At 40.1% G+C, this 21,250-nt stretch overlaps 3 protein-coding genes and 1 long non-coding RNA gene across 5 annotated transcripts in view; 2 read left to right on the forward strand and 2 right to left on the reverse strand.

The window, feature by feature from the left end:
- The window catches only part of LOC144651832 (centrosomal protein of 290 kDa-like), an 8,154-nt gene extending 6,779 nt beyond the window's left edge, over positions 1 to 1,375 (forward strand). For both annotated transcript variants that reach the window (XM_078511853.1, XM_078511854.1), the window contains exons 7-8: positions 468 to 490; positions 1,120 to 1,375. In XM_078511853.1, coding sequence (XP_078367979.1) covers positions 468 to 490; positions 1,120 to 1,320 — 224 coding nt within the window. In that variant the 3' untranslated portion in view covers positions 1,321 to 1,375. The remainder of the gene's footprint in view (positions 1 to 467; positions 491 to 1,119) is intronic.
- The window catches only part of LOC144652029 (uncharacterized), an 80,567-nt gene extending 64,763 nt beyond the window's left edge, over positions 1 to 15,804 (reverse strand). The window contains exon 1 of the long non-coding RNA XR_013570437.1: positions 15,743 to 15,804. This is a non-coding gene — a long non-coding RNA (uncharacterized LOC144652029). The remainder of the gene's footprint in view (positions 1 to 15,742) is intronic.
- LOC144651919 (E3 ubiquitin-protein ligase RNF166-like) lies at positions 1,306 to 5,658 on the reverse strand. The gene is made up of 6 exons (XM_078511991.1): positions 5,448 to 5,658; positions 4,705 to 4,864; positions 4,317 to 4,414; positions 3,950 to 4,061; positions 2,730 to 2,837; positions 1,306 to 2,153 (listed from the first exon to the last, which is right to left on the reverse strand). The coding sequence occupies exons 1-6, from the start codon at positions 5,555 to 5,557 to the stop codon at positions 2,088 to 2,090; spliced, it is 654 nt and encodes a 217-aa protein (XP_078368117.1). The 5' UTR covers positions 5,558 to 5,658; the 3' UTR covers positions 1,306 to 2,087.
- Positions 5,523 to 19,747, forward strand: LOC144651816 (exosome complex component RRP42-like). The gene is given in 8 exon segments (XM_078511831.1): positions 5,523 to 5,902; positions 6,094 to 6,188; positions 7,897 to 8,062; positions 8,470 to 8,540; positions 9,342 to 9,462; positions 18,914 to 19,027; positions 19,029 to 19,070; positions 19,303 to 19,747. Coding segments are annotated over 8 exon segments (876 nt in total). The 5' UTR covers positions 5,523 to 5,743; the 3' UTR covers positions 19,411 to 19,747.
- The last annotated feature ends 1,503 nt before the right edge of the window (positions 19,748 to 21,250 follow it).

The raw sequence follows: 21,250 nt of genomic DNA on the forward strand, positions 1-21,250 counted from the left end.
GGGGTTCATTAAATCGAGGTTCCACTGTACTCAGATCTTGCTTTATAGGTGCCCTGGGGTCCCCTGTCCAGTCACTTTCATGGAAACAAGACTTGAAAATAATATATTTTAAAATATATTGTAATTTTAATCTTAGCTTTTATTACTGGACATCTTGTTAAGACCAGCATTTTTTTTATAAATGCTGATAGATTTCTTTCCAGGTTAAATAAAGCTTTTATTATTATTATTATTATTATTATTATTATTATTATTATTATTATTATTATTATTAAGTATTCTGTTTTGTAATATCAAACAGAAACATAGGCATGCAAAGCGTCCAAAGGGCGTCCTTGTGCATGCATTACATGCTAGTCTAATGATGCTGTATTGAATAGCATCATAGATATGTTATGTGTGCAGAGGGTATAGCTACATAGCTTTTTGCATGCATTACAATGATCAAATGTTTCTATATTTAACAGATGAACTGAAGATGCTGGACAGGGTAAGTAAAACATGATTGTAATTGAAAAGGCATGGGCAACAACTGCCCTTTGAATTTTTGGCTAAATTGAACATTGTCAAAACAGCTGCAAACATTGTGCTGTATTTCATTTCACTGGTCTTTGCCTGGTTGGTTGTGACACATCGATTAATAGGAGTAGCATCCCCCTGGATGGGATGCTACTCCATCGCAGGTTAACCCCCCAGAATTAGTTCGCTGGTACCCATTCATACACCTGGGTGGAGTCCTGGGTGGAGTCCGGAGTCCAGCGCACTAACCATTAGGCCACTGCACCTCCCATGAGCTTTGGCTGTACTTTGCTCTGAGCAAATCTGGCAGACAAACCGTAGCATGTAAACTGGCCTTTAACAATTTGATTTTGAGCTTTGGCTGTACTCAAAATCAAATTGGTTAAGGCCAGTTTACAAGCTACGATTTGGCGTCCTGATTTGTTCCAATCAAATTTGCATGCTGCATGACTCAAAAATCTGTCAGTGTGGCACTGGAACAAAATTTTAGGAGAATTTTTAAAGTTCCATGCACTCATTTTCCTATCAAATATGGGTCAAACTGGGCCAACAAATCGTAGTGTGAAAACTGGCCTTAAGCTTTTCCGATTAATATTTCAGGGGTTCTTTGAGGAGATAGAAGATTTGAAATATGCACTTCAGCAAGCAGCAAGACTGAACAGTGCTTATGAGAAGGCCCTCAAGCAGCTGTGTTCCCAGTGTGGAGTTTCCTTCCCTAAAATAACTACTGGTACTACAACACCAAAACAACGCCATAGGAAACAAACAAGATCACAGGCGAGGGAATTTACTGCTAGATAACCTTTTAATAATAAGTCCTTCAGTAGGTTGAATTTAATGGTAAATTAATAATTATTATAAATAAGTCATAGGGCCAAATACCACTTACAAAATGTTAACTATAGAGAGCATCTCCAGTATTCACATTTCATAATATTAACACTTCCACAAACTTTGTACATATTGATCATTTTTAAGGCAAATAAAAGAGAATATTTCCAATGCTGATGTCCAGAATAACTGTTTAGTTTTTAAAAGGAGCTGTGAACGGTGAATCTTACACTTTGTTTCTTGGTAAATCTTAAATCTTTGCAAGATGGTGACACTAATATCTTTTTTGCAAGCCTGAGACTTTTTGACCTTTACAAAAGAGATCAAGAGACAGCATCACAAAATATTGAGACTGTGAGACTGCTTAAATCTGATTAAAATTCTGGTACTTCATACTTTACAATAAAAAAATTGTCTTTCTAGACCCCCACCCTCAGAATTTCCAATAACCTTCTGTGGGGTGGGTATGGATCTTTCTGGAACCTCAAAAAGCTTCCTTGTAAGCTTGTTACATGTAACAAAATGCTTTTTCATGAATTAATCCTAAGATTTATAAAGACCAATTTCATGATCAAGCAATGTAATATTATATTTTATTGTAACTACAATAATTGGGTGTAAATATGAAAAATGTAGGCAGTGCTTATTGGAAAACGTACACCTATAAATTATGATTAAAAAGTGTTTAGCCTGATATACAAAGTTAAAAAAAAAAATTCCACAGTAAATATGGTAATTTATCTGTCTTCCATTGACTGGGCCAGAACTTGCTGCAGAATAGCATCTTCATCATTGTCATAATCCTGGTAGATGAGATTGAAAAACAAATGAATAAAGTTGCCACCTCAAATAGTATATTACTGCAGAGGCAAAATGTTTCTGGAAAAAATTTAGAAACATTTTTGCATAAAAGAAATAAAGTGTTTGTCTGCAACATAATGTTGCTAATGTTGCATGTGCATAGCATTGGAAACATTTAAGGAAACCCTATTTTCTGCAACAATCCTTTCTCGCTTGTTGTACCCTTAAGAACCCTTAAACTTTTTTCCCACACCTTTGCACCTACTATCAAGCAAAGTGCACACACTACTTAAAATTGTACCTAATCAATGGCTAATCAGACCCATTTGGCTGAACCATGGTTTGTATTGTGTAAGATACAGCTGAGCTAACATACTAGTGGTGTGATGAAATACCGTAGGCCTGATATTTCACTAAAAATCTTTCAAAATTGGACCAGAAAATTGTTGCAGTAAATCAGGACAGGCTAACTGCAAATTCATGTATGGTAAATGTAGGAACAGCACTGTATTCTTAATATTTATTTATTTGCAGGTTGAGAGTTTAAAGGTCAGAATTATTTTTCACAACTGACTTACCACAAATGTATCGTATTCAAACTTGTGTCTCAAATTAAGATGCTGAACAAAATCACCGCTTTTCTGATGGGGATTCCCCCAGGGCATGCTGGCACAGATTGGGCACACCTGAAAAAAGAAACGGTTGTGCACTTAACTTAGAGTGTCTTCCAATAACATGTGAACTCTGAAGTCCAAAACCCAAGTCTAACAACTGTGTTTTTTACTGCTGTCAATCATAATTATGGCAACAGTAAATAAACCTTGAGAACCAGAAACAAACAACAAAAACTTCTCAGTCGTTAGAATAGAAAAAAAAACTAAATGGGCCGAATAGTTACAATCAATAAATTATATTTTATTTTATTTATAATCAATTACTTTGTTGATAATTGTCAATGGTATAACATGCATGAAGACCTAGTTGACCAATTTATATTTCTGAACAGCAAAAAGACAATTTGAGTGGAATTGATCACAGCCAAATCAAAACAGAACAAAATTTAATATACTTTAGGGAAGTTGTTCAAAAATTCAGAAAAATGACAGCAAATTACCAAATAACTTTGTTGAATGCCAACAGAATGTCAGACATTGCTCTGATACATAAAAGCTGAGCTCCCCGCAGGGTGGAGCCCATAACCATAATGCAGACATAGAAATAGAAGAACCATGCATTTAATTTTTCATGGTCATCATGGCTAGCGGCATGGATCAAAGGCGCATGCTGACCAGTATCAATGATGGGGAGCTCCGTTTTTAGACTTGGCTAAATTATTAACCCTCTCACTCCCAAGAGTGCCATATGGCACAAGATGCCATTACATGCTCAATATTTGGTCAATTTGTATGAAATTTGAACAGAAAAATGGTCTTGAACAGATCTGTACTCTTTTTAAAGCATAAAATCAAACCCCCCTAGCATGTTAGACCTGATTATCCACCCCTACAACTTTTGCAACTTTTTCCTCTTTCACTTTTAAAATCAAGTTAATATCTGACAACAACCCACACATTAAGAGCTGCAAATTAAGCTTTAGTTTTAGTTTTGTCGCCTTTTGAATTAAAACAGTGACTTCCTCTATGTCTGTTTGTATGATTTATGACATGCCACAAACAATATCATTTAAATGAGATATAGTATGTGGTCTTCAGGTCCATAGTAACCGTTTTACAAAAATGTGGTATTTCCCACGGGAGTGAAAGCATTAATATAACTTTTTACATGTACAGTAACCTACCACAGACTGTCTTTCGTTCTTGTGATTGCTGTTTACATGTTGTAACAATCCATTGCTGTCTAAATTTCTTTGGTAGCAGAAAGGACAGGTAAATGTTGACCGGTTTTTAGTTCTAGAAAACAAAAGTTGAATGCAATTTTGTGTATAAAAAATGTGTCAGGTGAGTAATATTGTGCTAATGAAGCAAAAATTCTCTAAACATTCTGGTCAATGATACAAAATGCAAGTGGGAGGGAGGGGGTATTACTGTATGTGCTTTGTGTATGAGATTTGAAGGACCTACATGTATCTTTACAGAGAGAGGTAAAGATTTTTGTTTTGGGGAGGGAGGAGATAATAATTATTTTATTTAATAAAGTTGACTTACTCTGGCCAAGGTTGTGAGGTAGAAGCAACGGGGGAAAAAGTTGGATGAGACGTTATTGTACAAGATGATCTGTGCTCTCTTAATCTGGACATGGGAAACTGTTAAAGTGGACAAACACATAAAAAGCAATATTTGTTAACTAGTACTGACAGTGAAATGCTGTCATATTAACAGGGTGTTCATTTTAAAATGAGAGAATGACTGACTAAGCATTTTTTAGGCCCAAATAATGGTCATACCAATAGTCAGGGTGGTTGTAAGAGCAATAGCAACACATTTACAGCTGTTGGCAAAGGGGTCATCAGTTCTGAGAAAGATGCAACATAGTGACACAGCTACCCCCTTGAAAAGCTTCTTGTAAGGCGGCGCTGTACTGTACACTGTTTACCTGTCTATTGCAGCCAGAACAGGTCCCAGAACTTTGATGAATCTGGCGTTGAATATCTCTAGCTCTGTGCTTCTCATAAACACTGAAACCAGACCGACATACAGGGCACGTAGCAGACCCAGAAATATTTTCACAAGAGTCCAGGCAATCATTGCAGAATCTGAAATGTGAGAGTGAAAAAATTCAGATTCTATATTTTTAAAAAAAAATTACATTAGTGCATTTTGCAGTTATAGTCGGCTAAAAGTCATTGTGGTGTTTTTACAATAACTTGATTTAAGCACAGAAAAATACTCCTTAGTCTCCAAAGAGTATTCAAATGTACATGTAGACCACACACACACACTTTAATACATGATGTAAATTGTCCTACATCCCCGGGCCTACATCGTACTTTGCCCATAGAGTGTGCTAAACCTTTAGAGCCGTTGTTATTTTTACCTGATGCTCTCCTATTTCAAAACGTGTAAGTTAAATACTTTTCCAGTTGCCTTTTACTCAAGGAATCAACAGTTTTTCAATGAACATCTACTTCCGGTTTGTTCCAGGAATGCAAGTTGTTTGTTTACCTTGGCAAGCAAAACTACCAGTTTAAAGAGGAAACTCGACAAGCCCAGAAAATAAATATTTTTGGAAAGATAACAGATTGGGAGAAAAATGATTCTGAATTGTAAAAAGCTGGATATTTCCAATAAGAAATCTTTCTAAAAACTTTGTTAAATTTTAACCTCACTTGAACTTACGTGTGACCGCATGGAATTAAGATGGGACTTTCCAAAATTTCCAAACAAACAGGACACGTGAAGTTCTCTTCGGCACTCTTTGGTCTTAAATGGTGTCCTCTAGCTGCCATATTCCTTTTAAGAATGAAAAAGGTTTGATTTCTGCACTAACTAAAAGACGAAATCACTTTGACAACATCAACACTTCCTTCTCGAGCATTTCATTAGCCTGTTTTCGATCTGACGCCTTCGATGTCATGACTCAGCGGCTTGCTCTGTGCAGAAGTTACTACGTCATATAGTCCCAAAATTTCAACATGGCGGATGCCATGCTTTCATCGTTTGAACGAACTTTTATTGTTGGTGGGGTTGAACAAGACTTTCGAAGCGATGGAAGGTCTTGTCAGGATTACAGACATTTTGAGGTGGAAACTGGGATCGTGTCAAACACGAGTGGATCTGCACGACTTCGTTTGGTATGATACATAAAAGTAGTTTTGCATGTGCTAAATTGTACAAAAAGTGTTTAACACTTAAATTATATATAAGTATGTGTAAGGTTACCTGCAACAGTGCTCATTAATTAAATGTAAATATGACCAATCAGTTACTGAGTTACTGACTCAGACTGATTTTTTGACCTGGATGTTTTTGGTTTTGATTGAAGTCTAAAACAGACATTTTGGTTGGAGTGAAGGCAGAAATAGGAGAACCTCATTTACAGAAACCCAACCAAGGACACATCGAGTTCTTTGTTGACTGGTAAGAAATTTGTGATGATTTTGAAACTTATTATTTCTAATCTATCTCTTATACTGTAATTCTGGGACAGTTATAAGGATGACGTCAATGTATGGTTATGACTTGCGTGCATCACCTGAGTCCAGCGTTCTTTTTCGGACAGTTATGCAATACCTCAAGGGTCTCCCTGAACCAGTTTGCACTGAAATTATTTTGTTATTGTTACAGAGATTCCAACCCTTTTTGAAGGAAAATAGGAAGTATTTTTTAGTGCTGAAGATTTGAGCCTTTAGGGGATCTGTTCCCCCCGGGAAATGTAGGTTCTCTCAAGTGCCATTTCTGGCATTTTGACATCATTTCTGAGTTAGTCTATAAAGTATTTATTCTTTTCACAGACATTTTTGGTGCTTTTCTTTACTGTTGTTACACTCAGATCACAAAAAGTACTAAAGAATTTCAGAATTCGTGATAAATCGGGAGAATCTGATAAAAATCGGGAGAGTGGGAGGCAACACATCAATTGGGATACTCTCGATGAAATCAGGAGGGTTGGAATCTCTTGTGTCATCATCAGTATATATACCATTTTCTGATACACCCAATATTGCAACCTCGTTCCCAGGGTCTCTCTCCCCCTGCTCCCAGAGCCAGAGAAGACATTAGGGGACCCCACCCTAAGGAGGCACATAACCAGGCCAACCAGGGTCTCTCATCTCACTCTGGGGGCGGGGAGAGAGAGACCCTGGGAGCAAGGTTGCCAGTATTTATGGCTGTTTAAAATACAGTCGAAGCTCTCTTAACGGACACTCTCGTAAGCGGACAGCTCTAGTTACGGCCACCTTGTTAGAAACCCCGTTTTTACTCCCATACAAACCCTGTATTTTTACATTCTCGTAAGGGGACATTCCCTTAAGCGGCCGCGGACACTTTCGGAGATTACGACTTAGACTTTTTCTTTGTTTTTAAGCTCCTGTAAGCGGACACCGCAAAGAAAATCATGTAAAAAACCTCTGTATCTTGTATTTAATCAATCAACTTCACATCGCCGTTCGTGACAATAATTTTACTGTAATTACAGTACCATATTTCAGTGTTTGTTTTGTCGTCATCCACGTCCGGTTACATTTCGAAACACCACCAACATTCATATTACCATTATGTTAGCTGGGCAAGCTCCCGTAAGCGGCCATCTATCCCCTACACCTCTAGTGGCTGCTTACAAGAACCATTCTCGTAAGCGGCCAGCTCCAGTTGCGGACACTTTTTTCGCGTCCCGAGGGTGTCCGCTTACGAGAGCTTCGACTGTACCTGCTCAGTGCACAATGCATTGTTAATAAAACTGCCCACAAACTTGACACAAGTGTCACCTGTTTAGGTATCTGGCAAGAAATTGTAGTCTGTGGCAGTTTTCAGTAATACGCGAACTCTGAAATTCAATCCTCAACCAGCAGTTTACGCTTTTTGTTGCCGTCAATCATCAAAGCGGCCCTATCAGGAAGCAGTCGTTCACTTCAACTGGTTCAAAAGGTCACGCCTGTCAGTTGTGTTTGGAAGATTTCGACCCATTTTGTTTGTTTCTGTTTTTCAGGGTTCGTTGGCTGTTGCCAAAAGCATGATTGACGGTAGCAAAAAACGCAATCGTTAGTTGCATTTTGAATTTCAGAATTCGCATATGACTGAAAACTGCAATGAGTAGAATGATTATTTTCTGATGTCTTTTTTCCTCCAGCTCAGCAAATGCTTCTCCTGTATTTGAAGGGAGAGGTGGAGATGAGCTGGGAACAATGCTGGCAAAGACTTTAGAGAGAGCATACAATCACAAGTCCGCTATTGATCTGAAGTCATTATGTATTCTCCCTGGAAAGCAGTGCTGGGTTTTATATATTGATGCTGTGGTATGATAATCTTTTTTTGTCACAACTGTGCTTATTGAATCAATACAAGGGTAGGGCAGGAAAACCTTGTTCTTGAGACTGAGAGTTGCACAGACCTGGCTGAAGATTTTTATGATTGGCTTATAGACTCAGTCAAGATTTTTTTTTGTGGAAAGAAACTTATTTGTAATATGTTATTAAGAAAGATGTTCTTCAATCATTGACACAAGCTAGTCATAATTTTAGAAATTATACAGTCAAGTCCTCTCACAGGAGTGGATATAATGGCCTCCTTCACATTGGTTTTACAAGATAACCACATTGCCCCTTTTCATTGACCTTGTCATTTCTTTGACCTTATCATTATTATTGTCCATACCTGTACAATTTAGAGCAGGCTGGATTGAGTAAGATGTTTTATCTTGTAGGTGTTGGAGTGTGGTGGAAATTTGTTTGATTCAGTGTCTTTGGCAGTTAAAGCAGCTCTTTATAATACCAGGTAAAATGTATTCTATTCATCATCAGCACTGATTAAGAGGTTGCTGGTATACGAATTTCATTCCCTTTTTCTCAATTCCTTATCTTTTGGATTTCAAGCTCAAATATTACACTATCCTAACCCATTGTCATACATTTATTTGTAATGTTAGTTCTGATAATTTCGTGGTACATCAACACAGTATGATTAACATATTAAATTTTTTTGCCATTCTTATAACCTATCCCCTTGTATATGTATTCATTTGATATTGTAACAAATTAGATCTTAAAAAATGTTGTGGTTAATCATCATGGTAGAGTACAATAATAATAACAGTATTTTTTGTTTGTCACATGACGTTGTCACTGACTTCACACTGCTAGTCTTTATCAGGCGATAAGGTCGACTGGTCTGGTGTAACTTTATAGAGCACGCTGCTGCGCTGTGATTGATTGGTTTTCAACAGCTGTGATTGGTGCATTTCAATCCTTGCTCAGTGTGCTGTTGTTCCCTCAGCGGTCTGCTGTCGTTCAGTTCTCCTGGTGTTGAAATGCACCAATCACAGCTGTTGAAAACCAACCAATCACTGCACAACAGCATGCTTTATAAGGTGTCACCTGACCAGTCGGCCTTGTCACCTGATAAAGATTAGCAGTGTGAAGTCAGTGACAACGTCATGTGACAAACGAAAAATACTAAAGACTAGCGGTGTGCAGTCAAAACATTGCGATCTACATCACAAGTGACAACGTTGTGAGACAAATTAGATCTTGATCATCACTCAGTGATCAGTACCAAGCTTATTGTTTTTTCCTTCAGAATTCCAAATGTTACGGTGTCAACAGATGAAGGAGATGTAGAGCTGGAGATATCAGATGATCCTCATGACTGTAGAAGGCTGGATGTTACTTCAATTCCTGTGACAGTTACTTTGAGCAAGGTATTAACAGCAATCCCCCTGTTCACCACTCATCGAAATTACAGGATTGAAAATAATAGTTCTCACACACAACTGGGAGCAATGCCAAGCCGAAACTCGCAGCTTGACCTTTATTTAAGTCATAACAAAATAGAATAAAAATCATAACGTAACAACACTAGAAAAAAGCTCTGGTAACAATCACGAGAAAAAATTAGGTTGAAAAAATTGACAACTGTCCGGCAACCATGAGAAAATGTATGACTTACAAAAACAAGTCCTACGACTGAAAATCAAAAAAACGATAACCCCGACAAGGGCCTCACACAATAAAGAGTAAAAATTAACCAATGACTATCTCGCAATACAACTATCAAACACTGCAAAAAGGGGGCGGGTGGGCGGGAGTCAGGTAATGGCGAACGGCAACAAGAAAACTGAGAACCCTGTCGGACCATGTGACCTAAACCCCCTGCACACTAGCACCCAGACCCGGGGGGGTACTCCCATATATAGGCTATATGGGTATGTGCCGCTGTGAAGGGTATGTTTTTCAAGCATTCTAGTCTGGGAAAGGGTATAGAAATCTAAGAGTTTTAGTCTAGAATAGGTTATAGTTTCCTGAGAAACTGACCGGATTGGAAAAATTAAGTCTAGAATAGGAGTTGAATCTTGACAGCAAGAAATCACGCCGAAATCAGGTCAAATAAACGAAATAAACGACCGCAGCGGCGCATTTTTAGACAGACTGTTTAATATTAATATGCGCGGGTTGTTGCGAAACTCATGAGCTGTCAGCAGGCAGCCGGAAGTTGGTGATTGCAAAAAAAGCTAAAAATAAAAAGTTCATTGTCTTTTGTTTATTGTCTTTTCTTTGGTCAAAGTAATATGAGAAATATTCGTGGCGTGGCGTGACTTTTCCTGGGAGACGAACGAAGTCGAAATATTCAAAGGACAGTGCTTTGCCGGACTTTTTTCTTATGCTTTCGCGTTTTTGTTAATCAACATTCTTGTGAATGTGAAGCTGGATCGTGGACTTTCTGCTTATTTGGCACTAGGAGAGAGAAGGTAAGAAAATTTCTGTTTTTAAAGATAAAGATCGCACAGACATGTCCTGGCCACGAGGTCTGTCTTCCAAGTGTCTCAGTCGAATAAATAGATTCCTGGAATTAACTACTAAAGGATATTATTGGCCCGAATTTACGGGCATGAAGAGGGAGGGCAGTTTATTAGATGGAAGTCCAACATAGAAATACGCAATCCCTGGGCGATCGCTGCAGAAAATCAGAAATTATCTGGCGAAAAACACAAGCAGAAGATAACATTACATAAATGCCCCGGATAAATGCGCTATTGTGATTTGTTGGGTACAGAACTAGGTACAGAACTGGGGTACAGAAACGATCCCATTTTCCTATTAAACGTCGTGTGTTGTCGATTTGTCTTTATTATATTTTTCCGGGTTTGTTTTGCGCCCGGGTTTTGCGGTAAGATCGCCGTATTCTGTCCAGGTATTTGACAACTCTCCGATCGTTTATGTTTAACTAGGCTCACACAGGGGGATCTCTCGGTTTCTGGCAGGGCTCACGAGGAAAAATAACGAATCCCGGAACGAATCATGGATCACGGATAACAAAATTCCTTTTCCCAATCACTAAAGTAACCCAAAGTAAGCAAGTGCACCCTTCTTTTAAGCAAAAAGATATCATATAATTGTTTTATATGATAAGGTTTTTGGGCACGGATCATTATTATTTTTTATCAAATTCACGTTTCACGGAAAATAAATTCAGCTACATGTAATCGCGAATCACGAAAATTACCCTGTATTACCCTATTTAACTAGAAGACAAAAACGTTGGCTAATCCACTACCACTTTTGGTATACCGCAGGCAAAAAAAACTTTGGCACGAATGGGGCGAGATAAGAGAGGTGTTTTGAGAGGGAAATGTCTTAAATGTTCCGAGTGCGATGAGTACGAGACCACTGGTACTGGTAGTATCTTGTGCGAATATTGTGGCCACACACCTGTGGAACATGAAATAGTTAACAGAAATGCAGCGGAAGATACACCGGCTAAGAAACCGAGGTTGGAGGCAGTAGAGGGTATCTCAGAAGAATTCTCTGATCATGGCGTAGCTCAGTCGGACAACATCGCGGATGAACCAGCCTCTGCTTCCGGTTTAGTTTTATCAAATGATGGGGACACCCTTCTGGCAAAAGACACCGCTGCTAGCCCTCTAAAAGCTTCCGAAGCCGAAAACGATCTCACTTCTTCTCTCCTTCCTGAAAAAAACCTCGAAGTAATAGAAGTTTCTGCAGAAGAAGATACGGAATTGCAAGATCAGCAATTAAAGGCCAACGAATTGGCAAAACAAGAAACTGGTGTCAGCTTCGCGGTTAAGAGGAAGCACGGCAAGCTTTTTGCTGATTGTAATGTATGCCTGAGTGAAGTGGCCGTGGGAAAGGCAAGCCAGGGACTGAGTTTGTTGAGGCTGCATATTTCCACCTCAAAGCATAAGTTAAATGCAGCCATTGCGCAATCAAGAAGTACAGAAATGCCAAAAGAGATTCAAGAGCTCCGCGATCAGATTGAGAGTAAATTTCCAAAAGTTTTCCTATTTCAAGGGGAGGAGGTTTTGTGTCGTGCCTGCAAGACAACGTTTGTTCTTTCGCAACGATCCCTCATCAACAATTTAAAACAGCATGTTGATGGGCGTGGACATCAGCAAAAGGCCTCCCGCGTGGCGTCAACTGCTGACATTGCCTCGTTTTTCAACCGAACACCATCAGTGCGCACGCAAGGAAAGGACGACTGATCCAAAACAAAGGGGCCCGGTAAGCAACTATGTCATGGATTCTTTCTTGAACGTTACGAATATAATGTCGGCGACAAGAAAGTTATTGTTAATCCGAAATTGCTTATTGACGACATAAAGCCAGGGGAGGACAACAATAAAATTTCGTGGTTCCCAGAGCCTCATTACCGTTTTGTTAGAGTTTTAAAGGAAAGCTCCGAGGAAATGAAAGGAACGTTTCGGAGTTCTCAATGTTTACGTTGTTCTGATGCAGGAACTTTTACAAATGACATGTGCTCTGCTTGTGAGAAAGTCCCCAAACTACCTTCTTTCAAGAAACGCCTTTTATTAAGAACTGAAAAAACCAATTCTGATGGTAATAGGAGCAACGCCCAAATTAGAAACGATTTTCTTTCTCCGACTGAGATGCAGCAAAAGTTAAAAACACAGAAGGAAAAGCTGGATGAGAAAGACTCGCAGTTGTTTTTTTTACAGTCTAAAAACTTAAGACTACGAATTCGTAAGCAAACTATGAAGGAAAAGCTGGGGGAGTTCGCAAGACGAGGGTCAATGAAGGCTATCTGTCATAATCTCGAGAAAGCAGCAGAAAACGGCTATCTAAATGAAAGAAGCACCCTGGTTGGTGTACTGGAGACAGTTTCAAGGAACTTTCATGTCAAAAAGAATGGACGCCGTTACCAGTCTTCGTTTAAGCTGTTTCTAGAGGTTCTGCTACTTTGGGGCGGGCCCAGAATTGCAACATTTGTAGCCATCAACCTCTGTGGTCCAGAGATTCATTCTATGTATCGATGGCGAAAGCAGCACCTAGTACATTTGGAAGGCGGCCTAGAAGAGGGCAACTTCAAAGTCCTGGGCAAATTGTATTCGGAAGCAATGAGAAATCTGGGAATCAAACATGTTCCTGTCTTAGCAGCAGAAGATGAGACGGCCATCCTGGGTCAAATAAGTTACAGTGAAAGTTCTGATGAACTCCTGGGATTTTGCGGAGTCGGCGGAGCAGATCACAAATGTCTTGACAGTTTCACTGTCGTTGTTGGCAATGGCGTACAAGGCTACAACACAATCGTCAATGCATTTAACGAGTGCAAAATTGCTCCATTTGCCCGCGCAATTATCCTGAATCCTTTGCACCCTAAACTACCGCGGATTCCTGTTCTCGTTATGCCTACTTGTAACAAGTTCGACCACCAATTCGTGTTCAGGCAGTGGCAGACAGTTGAACGTCTTTACGAGCAAGAACTTCAGGAAATTGTTGGCCCCTTGATCGGCAACAGCTCAGATGGGGACTCCAGACGGAGGAAGGTGATGTTGCAGCTAGCGACAACTAACATCGGAAGCAGGTTTCGTCCTGTTCCTAGGGAACTTGGTTTTGTTTTTTCCTGTCGGAAGGTAGAAATGGAGAATGGTTATGTGATTAAAGATTCCTGCGATCAGGACTACATCCATAACCATAAGAAGCTTCTCAATCCTCTAGATCATGCTTCCCGTGTATTGATGTTGGGAAATTTCATGGTGCATATGAACCACCTACAGCTGGTGTACGAAATGTTCCCTATTCCAGAGCATGGGCTTGGTGTGAACGACATCCAGCGAAAGGACAGGCAGAACTGGCGTTCGGCTCAAAAGCTGACATTTCCCAAAGTCCGTAACTGTCTTCAGATGTTGATGGAAGGCCGCGTTGAAGGCTATGCAAGAAATCCGACCTTACTTGGGACCAAGATCTACCTTCATGTTGTTTGGTTGTATGTAGAGATTTTCTGCAGCAGTGTCGCCTCTTTAAGACGTCGCATCACCTATGCTGCCACTGTCACTCATTTCCTGGCGATATGGCATAATTATATTCATCGTAATGAACGCCTGTCAGTGAAGGAGAATTTCATCACGAGGGAGACTTACCAGGACGTTTTGATTTCTTGCCACTTCGCAGTCATTCTCATCTGCTATATGAGAGACAACTTTCATGAGCAAGAATGTTGTCTGGAGCTCAGCGGCTCTGATGTATTGGAGGATTTCTGGAGCAAAAATGGACAGTGGGTTGGAAACCATCACAACTACTGTTTTGGTGATCTCCGAAGAAATACCTCACACATGATCCGCTTGGAAGAAATCAGAATTAACCCGGATGCTCCCGACTTCGCTAAGCCTCACCCGAAGCAAGAAAGCATCTGGCACCGACAGTATGAAGATGGCTATGAGAAGGTCAGCTTGCGTGATTATCCTGTGGTGGGTTCTGAAGTAGATGCCTGGAAGGAGGGAATAAACGAGGCTAGGAGACTGGCACGATCAGTTGGAATGGCTCCAGGCAACGAGGGTAGCAGTTCAGAGGGAGATAGCAGTGATGACGACGATGGCCTTGACGATGATATGGATGGTACAAACAGATGGTTTTATCACCCTTTTGAGTATCATGGCAACAAGTTTGGCGACCCGGAAGAGGAGAATGACGCCCAGCCTTCGCAGTCATCAGGCCAATCATTTGGTGGCAGTGACGAAGACGATATTACTGGTGGAGGTCCATGTTTGGCAGGTTTGTTCAATCTAAAATTAACAGCTATGCCCTAATACTTTTTTACTTTTATTTTTAATACTATTTTTTATTTATTTATTTCTTATTTATCTATTTTTTTTCTTCGTCGGCGTTCTCGGAGAAATAAGCTATACAGCTATCCTTGTAAATCCGAGGTAAAATTGATGCAATGTGATGTGATGTGAAACAAACCCCGTACAAATCGGGGTAAGTTGCCTCGTCTTAAAATCGTTTGCTTTTATCAACCCGCAGATGATCTACAAGGGATTGAGAGGCAGGAAGCTGGTGTGAGACCGCTACTGGATGCTGTTGAAATGCTTCATCCTGAAGAAGTTCAGAGTCAGCATGAATCCAGAGTTACAATTCCCACCCGTGGCACGGAAATCTACAAAGCAACTTTGGTTTCGCTTTTGAACCAAGATCCGCAGTTGTCACATGAAAGGTCAGTCACACCCATTTATTTATCATTTTATAAGAAAACTAATGTTTCATTTAAAAAAGAAAGAAAAGCAAGGAAGGCATCAATTCAATCCATTTATCAACTCCCTCGTCCACACACTCTCATTAATTTATTAATCGAAGTTCCTACTCCAAAAACAGTAGTGAGATAAGTATTGACTCAATGACCAATAAACAACCAGTGTTATTGGTATAGCATTGGCGTTACCGTAATGATTCGATTTAGCGCCCTCCTTCCAATAAGCGCCCCCATCCGAATAAGCGCCCTCCTTCGAATGTGTTTTTGTTAATAACCGCCCCTATTCCAATAAGCGCCCCCACTCTAATAAGCGCACCCATTCTAATAAGTGCCCCTATTCTTAAAAGCGCTCGTATTGTGGCTAACTGACCCTACTGAAGTCGTCCACGTCGAAAAAATAAACTCATGAATATTCACCGTACCGTACATGTATATAATTATTTACTGTTAAAATGAACAATTCTGGTAAAAGTAACTGAACTTTCAACAATTTGTTACTGTTACAGTTTATGTTATTACTAGTTATTTTAATCTTAATCGAATCGAATCGCTTAATCGAATCGTTATGGTAGGTGTGTAAGATAAACTTATAGACGACACAGACAGGTAGACTTATATTTTTATTTTCTGGGCTTTTGATAGACTGGAAAGAGTGCGGCAGCGCCAACAGTACCAAAGAACAGACGTACACGCTTCAACTCCCAGCAGCAATTCAGTCTGCCTTTTCAACGACTATGCTGTACTTGACAGTGAAAGAAAGGTGTTGGTCCTCGGTAATCTGGTGCGAATGGTTCTGAATGGCAATCACGGGCGCGTGGAATACAAACGACCAGTCAATTACGATGATCCAAAGAAGTTGTCCATCACTTGCTACTTTCATGTTTACAACGAAGTAACCAGAGATGGCAGTGTTGTACGCGGAGTGTACGTGGGATCGTCGTCAGCCGTGCGTGAATTCACCTTTGCTGACATAATCACGCACACAAACATGTCAGTAACGGAGGAGGGAACACTCACTATCCCTGAAGAAGAGCTCGTGGAAATCGAATCTGCCATTGCCACAAGACTACAACCTCGACGACCAACCCATGTCAGGCAAACAAGAACAGCAGTCGAACGAATGGCCAGCCAGTTTGCGCATGACGAAGGGATAGCTAGAACAGTTGTGTATCCAGAACAGTCCAGTGAGGAGGGCCCACGACGATCGGCCAGGGCACGAACAGTAATTTCGTACAATGCTCCCTAAGTAGTAAATCCTAGTCTTTAGCACACGTCAATCCACGTCAGAATGTTTCTAAGAAAAGTCAGATCACTTCACTTTAAAAATGTCGAGAATGTAAACAATCTCTTTCGCTGGATGAAAATGGAAAGAAAAACTCCCTGCAGGCTTGATGATTTTTGACTATGGCTCTATTAGAAAGATTAAAACAGTCTCATCATGCCTAAGTGTTTAAGTGTTCCGGCGCATTTGATTTTTTCATTGAATTACTGTTTTGATCGATGCAACATTTAGTTGCGGATGCAGATAAGTCAGTCCTAACTAACGGAACACGATAACAAACTTCAAACTACGAAACGTGCGCAAAAAAATTTCCAGCACGGAAAATAACGAGGCAAGGTGGAGCATTCCCACTAATTTGACTTTTTTCTGACTATTTGACTGACTGGCATGAAATGACTATATATTTGTGTGAAACGATCTGACTATTTTCTGGAACGATCTGACATGGCACTAAGTGACTTTGGAACGAAGTGACCGGATACCTTCAATTTGACAGCTAGGCACAATTTTTCCCTGTTTCAAAATCTATGTCAATGACAGCCATATACAAGTACTTGTTTCACAAGGCTGACTTTCAAATCGTTTTTTAAAACTTTTTCATGAAGTTTGAAAGTTTGGGGTTGTTTCCAAGGAACAATGCCAGTTTACAAATTTGTATAAGAATCTGTTTTTAAAAATTTAAGACATAGTTTTTTTTAACGAAACTGAAAAAAACGAATTGTAAACGCATGAGGCCAGTTTGAAAAGCACGCACATGAGTGTTTAAAAGCAGACGAGTATGAATTAAAGTGGCTGCTTTTTAACTGTGTCAACGGAAAAGTGAGTAAATTTTAAGATGTTTGGGCTAACAGAGCTCTCAACTCGCGGTTACGGTTATAGTTGTAGAAACCGCAGATGTGTGTAAATAGCTCACATTACTCCGGCATTTTTTCATTCATATCTGTTTGACAGGAACCGGTAACCTGAAATTTTTAGTTTTCTTGCAGATTATTGGGACATGATCCCGGTATTATGAATTTGCTTCTGCATGTATATAGAAATTGTTTTGTAGTTTTGAATTTAGTGTATTTAACCGTTTCAGTTCTGTAAAGTTTGTTTGTGAAACATGTTTTAGAAAAAGCTGTTTAGTACTTAGAAAGTAGTTTTTTGCTGTTGCAGCAACAGTTATGATGGTTCTTTATTTAATCAGGGTTAGTCTGAAGTTAAGGACTTGATGAAACAAAAACACAACAGAAGAGTCTAAATAAAACGTTCACATGTTACTTTGTTTGTCATTTGTTGTTTTAGTTAGCGTATATTGGACTAAGATAGTTAACATGTTTCTGAAAATTCGCTAGTCTAGTATAGGGTAGGGATTTTAGATGTCTAGTCTAGGAAAGGGTTACAAAATGCAGCTGAAAGTGGTCTAGAATAGGGTAGGGGTTGCAAATTGCCAGCGGCACACCCCCACCCAAAAATATTCCGAGTGCCCCCCCGGGCACCCAGACTCCCAGACGTGTGTGAGAAAAACATTTTCCGCTTAATTCGTTCCTCAGCCAGCGGAAAACAACACTTTACTTAATCAGCAGTTTAGGGGACGGAGGTACAGCAGCTTAATGGTTAAGGCATTGGACTCCAGTTTGTGTGGTGCAAGTTTGAGCCCTGATAAGGGCACTGCATTGTGTTCTTGGGCAAGATACTGTACTCTTATAGTGCCTCTTTCCACCCAGGTTTATAAATTGGTAGCTGCAAATTTAATGCTGGTTGTAACCAACCCTGCAATGGACTAGCATCCCATCTAAGGGGATAGAAATACTCCTAGTCACTTCATTAACTGCAGATAAACTACAGCCTGATGGGCCACTAGGCTCGAATGCAGACTTTACCTTACCTAATCAGCAGTACAAGTATATTGGGTCATCTCAAACCTTCATTTATTTCAGTATCACTGCAAGTGAAAAACCTGACAAAATGCTAGGGAGTAACCTGCAATGGACAAGCATCCTATCTAGGTAAAGTCTGTGTCCGAGCCAAGTGGCCCATACAGCCGGAGCTTATCCTAGTTTCCGTAGCATTAAGTGACTAGGAGTATTGCCTCTCCCCCCTGGATGGGATGCCAGTCCATCACAGGGATCACCCCCCAGCAGTAAATTCGCCGGTACCCATTTATACACCTGGGTGGAGAGAGGCATTGTGAGAGTAAAGTGTCTTGCCCAAGAACACAATGCAGTGCCCCGGCCAGGACTCGAACCTGGGCCGTTCAACTCGGAGTCGAGCGCGCTAACCATCCAGGGAAGAGAAGGAATTTTTCTTGAGTCACCTTTTCAACGAAAACCAGGATAAGTGATAGCCTAATATCTAATAAATTATGCCTTGAATGTTTCAGATTGGTCATCGTCATGTGGTGGACGCCAGTCTTCAAGAGGAAGCCTGTAGTCTGGCTCAGCTTTTGGTGTCAGTGAATGGCAACAATAACATTTGTGCAATGCAGAAAGTTGGTCTCTGGTGCTCTGGATCCTGATTCTATATTTGAGATGATTGAGGTGAGAAAGTTGATTCACTTTCATTACATTTTGAAATCTTGTGCATTGCTTTGACTGTTGCAGGTTTTGTAAGCTAGAAAATCCATTGTTTTGGTATATCAGGCTTTTGTCTTAATGTTAGTTACGAGTCTGCAGTTATTGGACCGGACTGTTAAATGTAATTTTGACTTATTATACTACCCAGGTTATACTATCTCACATTTTACTAATAATCCACATTTTTGTCATTCAGACTGCCCGCTCTGTTGGAAAAGCTCTGAACAAAGAACTTTTGAATGTTCTTAAAAAGGAAGAAGCTGAAACAAGTTCAAATAAAGAGAAAATTGGTTTCCTGTTATAGCAGAAAAAAATAGCTAAAGCAATTCAATTCTTTACTGTCAACATCATTATCAGAGAGCGTTGGTATTAAGATGGGTTACCTTGGACACCAAGGCCCTAACAGAGATGGCATTACAGCAAGTGAAGAGGTGTTCCTTCACCTTCTGCAAGGATGACTCCTCTTTTGTCATACAGGATAACCTGTTGCTATGTTATCTGATTTGCTGTGCATGGAACAAGTGAAACCAACAACTGAACTGAACAATAAAATGACCATGCAGAGCTGGGGAGAGCATCCATGCTTTCCTACATTGCATTTCTATATCCAACAGTCTTTGTACAGCATGATTCCTAATACCTGTCCTTCGTTACCTTGTGGCGCACCGCTGCTCAGGGGCCAGTGATCAGGAAGATGCGTCATCCCCCACAGGCGACAGACGGCGCCCGCCAAGTCCGCCCAGCGCCGGGGACTAAAATAGTCTTAGAACTTAGAGGAAGTTGTAGTATAAGATATGCTGGACAGCAGTTTGGAAAGATTGTGTGATAAGTAGCCTGAAATTTAGCGTCAGATGTCTCCTGCCCTTTGCTTAACGCTAAGCAAAAGGCACCCAGGGATAAAGCTGAGGGTAGAAGAGGAATGACTTTTAATGCTTTGCGAGAAGAAAATGTTTATTCTTCAAGAACTTGAAAGTTATTTTTTTGTTGATTAAGTATTTAGTGCAAAAAAGACTCACATCTACCACTAGCTGTTGTTGTAAATACTAAACAATAGGGACCTTCAGATCGGACTACGAGTAGAGAAGAGGGTTCACCAAATTCGTGTCCTCCTATAATCACTTATCACACCTCTTCACGTTGTCTCGTGTCGTACTCGTGTAAATCTGAAGGTCTCTAATATTTTACAACATGTAAATTCATCAACTGAAAAACAAAATAAGCAATGAAATAAAGATTCTGAATAACTTTATTGTGAGTAAAAGAATTAAGGTGGGAAGAAAGTAAAAGGAAAGGAAAAACAATTTTTTGGGTCAGACAGATGTAAAGCACGGAACTTTCTTACCTTGTCATGGACACCTTTACAGCTTTTATTTAGATGAACAAATAACAGTTGCAAATGAGACTGACCCTGCTTCAGATAGCCTGGGTAGCTGGCGGGATTTGCAACCAAGTGTGAATGCTCTGTTTATAGCAAATGGCAGAAAAAAGGGAGCCGCAGAGTCGTGAGGGAATTGGGGAGGAGCCAAGTTGAAATCCCGGCGGGAAATTTCACTCACGGCTACACCACTGGCAGATCGTGGCTTTGCCGCTCATGGGCTTTGTCCACTTTCCTTCTCACCCCGGGCTTATCTCACCAGCTACCCAGGCTATGCTTCAGACCAAGTTGGGGGGAGGGGGAGGCAAATGGGAGATTCAAGACTTTGTGAGATGGTTAGACTGAAATCTTTTCTGCTAGCCGGAGACTTGTAATTGGACTAGAGATTGGTGTTGCAGAAAAGTTTTACATGGACTAGCCGAACTCACTCAATGTGAATAAAATTTGGCCAGTGTGAAGGACCATCTGATATTCCCCCCCCCCCCCACCACCACTTAGATTTGTCTGCTCTTCCATGTTAATACAAATAGAAATAGACTCTATCCAGTGACCTTTATGTTGATCTAAAAAAAAATAACCAAGCCCGAATCTTGGATTTCCTTTTTTTTTTGTTCCTGGAATCAACAAACTTATACACGTTTATGCTGTGTCCCGTATGTCTTATATGTTTGATAGTTCACAAACTGTCATACATAAAAATTAATGATGACTCATGGTCAAAGGATTGTGGGGGAGACAGACAAGGGGGCAGGCCTGTGAGTGTACTAGG

The sequence above is a fragment of the Oculina patagonica genome, chromosome 4, assembly GCF_052425735.1.
Source record: "Oculina patagonica isolate OP01 chromosome 4, crgOcupat, whole genome shotgun sequence".
Taxonomy (NCBI): domain Eukaryota; kingdom Metazoa; phylum Cnidaria; class Anthozoa; order Scleractinia; family Oculinidae; genus Oculina; species Oculina patagonica.